The sequence below is a fragment of the Cnephaeus nilssonii genome (assembly GCF_951640355.1).
Source record: "Cnephaeus nilssonii genome assembly, chromosome: 13".
Classification (NCBI taxonomy): domain Eukaryota; kingdom Metazoa; phylum Chordata; class Mammalia; order Chiroptera; family Vespertilionidae; genus Cnephaeus; species Cnephaeus nilssonii.
Genome location: NC_137084.1, coordinates 38,210,834 through 38,213,303, shown reverse-complemented (window position 1 = coordinate 38,213,303; position 2,470 = coordinate 38,210,834). Strand labels below are relative to the sequence as shown.

Genomic DNA, 2,470 nt, shown 5'->3' with positions numbered 1-2,470 from the left:
ATTATACAATATTCAAATGTTACTCAAACTGGTTTCAACCATGTGATGATGAAATTTCCTTTTGTGAAAATCTAATCGGTTTTGCGTCTTTACTTCTCATCTTTGGCAGAGGCAGTAGTACATAATTAAAAGATTGTTTTTCCCACAGCTGAATGACAATGAGAATAGTATTTTACACCTTTGTTATTATCCCTGGAGCAGAAACTAAGAGCAATAGGAGCTCATATGTTAGAGATTCAATAAAGGGGCCCCTCTCTGTTTATGAACATTAGCAACATTAAAATAGGAGGCAGACATTAAATGTTTCAAATGTTGCCAGATGAGAAATTATTACTTCTTTCTCTCCATATGATAGTTAATGATGTGATCCAAGGAGCATGGAAGATATGCACAAATAGTTAATCACTTAGTTTCCCACAGTTAATAAATGAATCACCCTATGTTTAAAAACAGTGGTCTATAGCTGAAAAAGATATTAAAACTGCCAAGTGAGACTTCAGGGGAGTTCCCATGTAGTTCTCTGGCCACCAACATCCTGATGGATATCTGGAAAAATATCAAGAATATCCTGTTGTGAGTAATAATCTGTGTAGATCCAGGAAGAAGAACCAGTTTGGTCTCCCCAAAATAACTGCACTTTGTTTAGTCATTCATGGAACAGATTTTCACTCCAGAAATAAATATCTCATCCGTTTGTTGGTCTCTTGAAACTTAACCCTATTAGTGCAGCAGAGTGGGCCTTTGGGTCCACCTGAAAAGTAATTCTACAATAGCTGTTAAAATTTATAAACGTGTTTATTCCATCCCATCAAGCCAACTTTGAGGATTCCATCATGCAGAAATAAAACATCAGTACATAAGAACATAAGAAAGTAGGTGTTCATTGAAGCTTCATTTTAGTAACTCAGTAATGATTTGGATAATTACAACTGAGGGACTAATAAAATTATCAGTTGTATTATATGTTATGAAAACTTACATATCTAGAAAAATGAATGACAACTGTACACTAGTAACATATTAGGGAAGTAGCCCTAATATGTTATTGAATTTCAAAAACTAACCAAATAAGCATATCCATACCAAGAAATGCAGAATGTTTGGCCATTTATTGAATTAAAATAGAGTTTAGTTAAACAATGATCAAATATCACATGGCTTCCCAGCACAGTCAGAATGTGTGCAAATCTACTTTTCTTCGCCAGAATTTCATCAAAGCTCTTTTCATCTCACTGTTTCGCAAGGTGTAGATCAGTGGATTCAGCAGAGGCGTGAGCAATGTGTAAGCCAATGACATCAGTTTCTTGGTTTCTGGGGAGTAGCCTGATTTGGGTTGTAAGTAAGTCATACTGGCTGTGCCATAGAAGAGGGTGACAGAAGTGAGATGGGAGGCACAGGTGGAAAAGGCCTTTTGTCTCCCAGTGGTTGATGGCATCTTCAGGATGGCAAAGAGGATTCGAATGTAAGATAAGAGTATCAGCAAGAAAGGAACCATGACGATCAAAATGGTGCCAGTGAATGCGTAGATTTCAAACAAAAAGGTGTCTGCACATGCAAGCTCCAGCACTGGGGGCGTCTCACAGAAGAGATGATTGAGTTCATTGGGGCCACAAAAGGGAAAACTAAAAACCCACGTAGTCTGCACAGTAGCCACCATGACCCCTGAGACCCATGAGGACATTACTAACTTCATGAAAACCCCTTTGTTCATAAGCATTGGGTAGCTCAGAGGATGGCAGATTGCAGCAAATCTGTCATAAGCCATTGCCCACAGGAGAAAGCATTCAGTCCCACCAAAAAGAAGAAGGAAATACATCTGTGCAAAACAGCTTGAAAAAGTAATTATAGTTTTCTCAGTGGAGAGAACCACCAGCATTTGAGGCATAATGACTGCACTGAAACTCACATCCACCACAGACAAGTTCAGGAGGAACAGGTACATGGGAACATGGAGGCTCTGTTCCAGGGAGATGATGACTATGATGATGGCATTTCCCATCAGAGTCACCAGGTAAACAACCAAGAAAACCCCGAAGAGCGGCTCTTGGAGCTCAGGAAAGTTAGAGAAGCCCAGGAGGATGAATTCAACCACAGAGCTTTGATTCTGCCTTTTCATTTTGGTAGGGGAGTGTATAGTGCTTTTATAAACATTGAATGTTAATTATGAAGTCTCTGTCCCATAGCTGAGAGTTCCAGTCTGAAATTCTTGGCAGAAGATGACATGATGAGCTCATTTTGACAGATCTTCAAATTGTCAATTTTGACAATGGCCAATGTATTAGAATAGTATGTATTTCAAATACAAATGAAGAAGTCTCCTCTTATCCACGAAAGAATTTTTACTCAGAAATCTTGTTTTTAAAGTGCCAAATAACAGCAGGTGGCATTCCAGCTTGGGCCTGCCATAATGCCTCCTACAAAGAAGAGGGTGAAAAGATGCAGGACTGTTCTGCCATCAACGAGGTAGTGA

At 39.0% G+C, this 2,470-nt stretch overlaps 1 protein-coding gene across 1 annotated transcript; it reads right to left on the bottom strand.

Moving 5' to 3' along the window:
* Positions 1-1,171: 1,171 nt before the first annotated feature.
* On the bottom strand, positions 1,172-2,116 carry LOC307109051 (olfactory receptor 10A3; the record flags this gene model as incomplete). Its single annotated transcript, XM_079787564.1, has 1 exon — positions 1,172-2,116. One exon carries the CDS (start codon positions 2,114-2,116, stop codon positions 1,172-1,174), a length of 945 nt encoding a protein of 314 aa, XP_079643690.1.
* Positions 2,117-2,470: the final 354 nt, after the last annotated feature.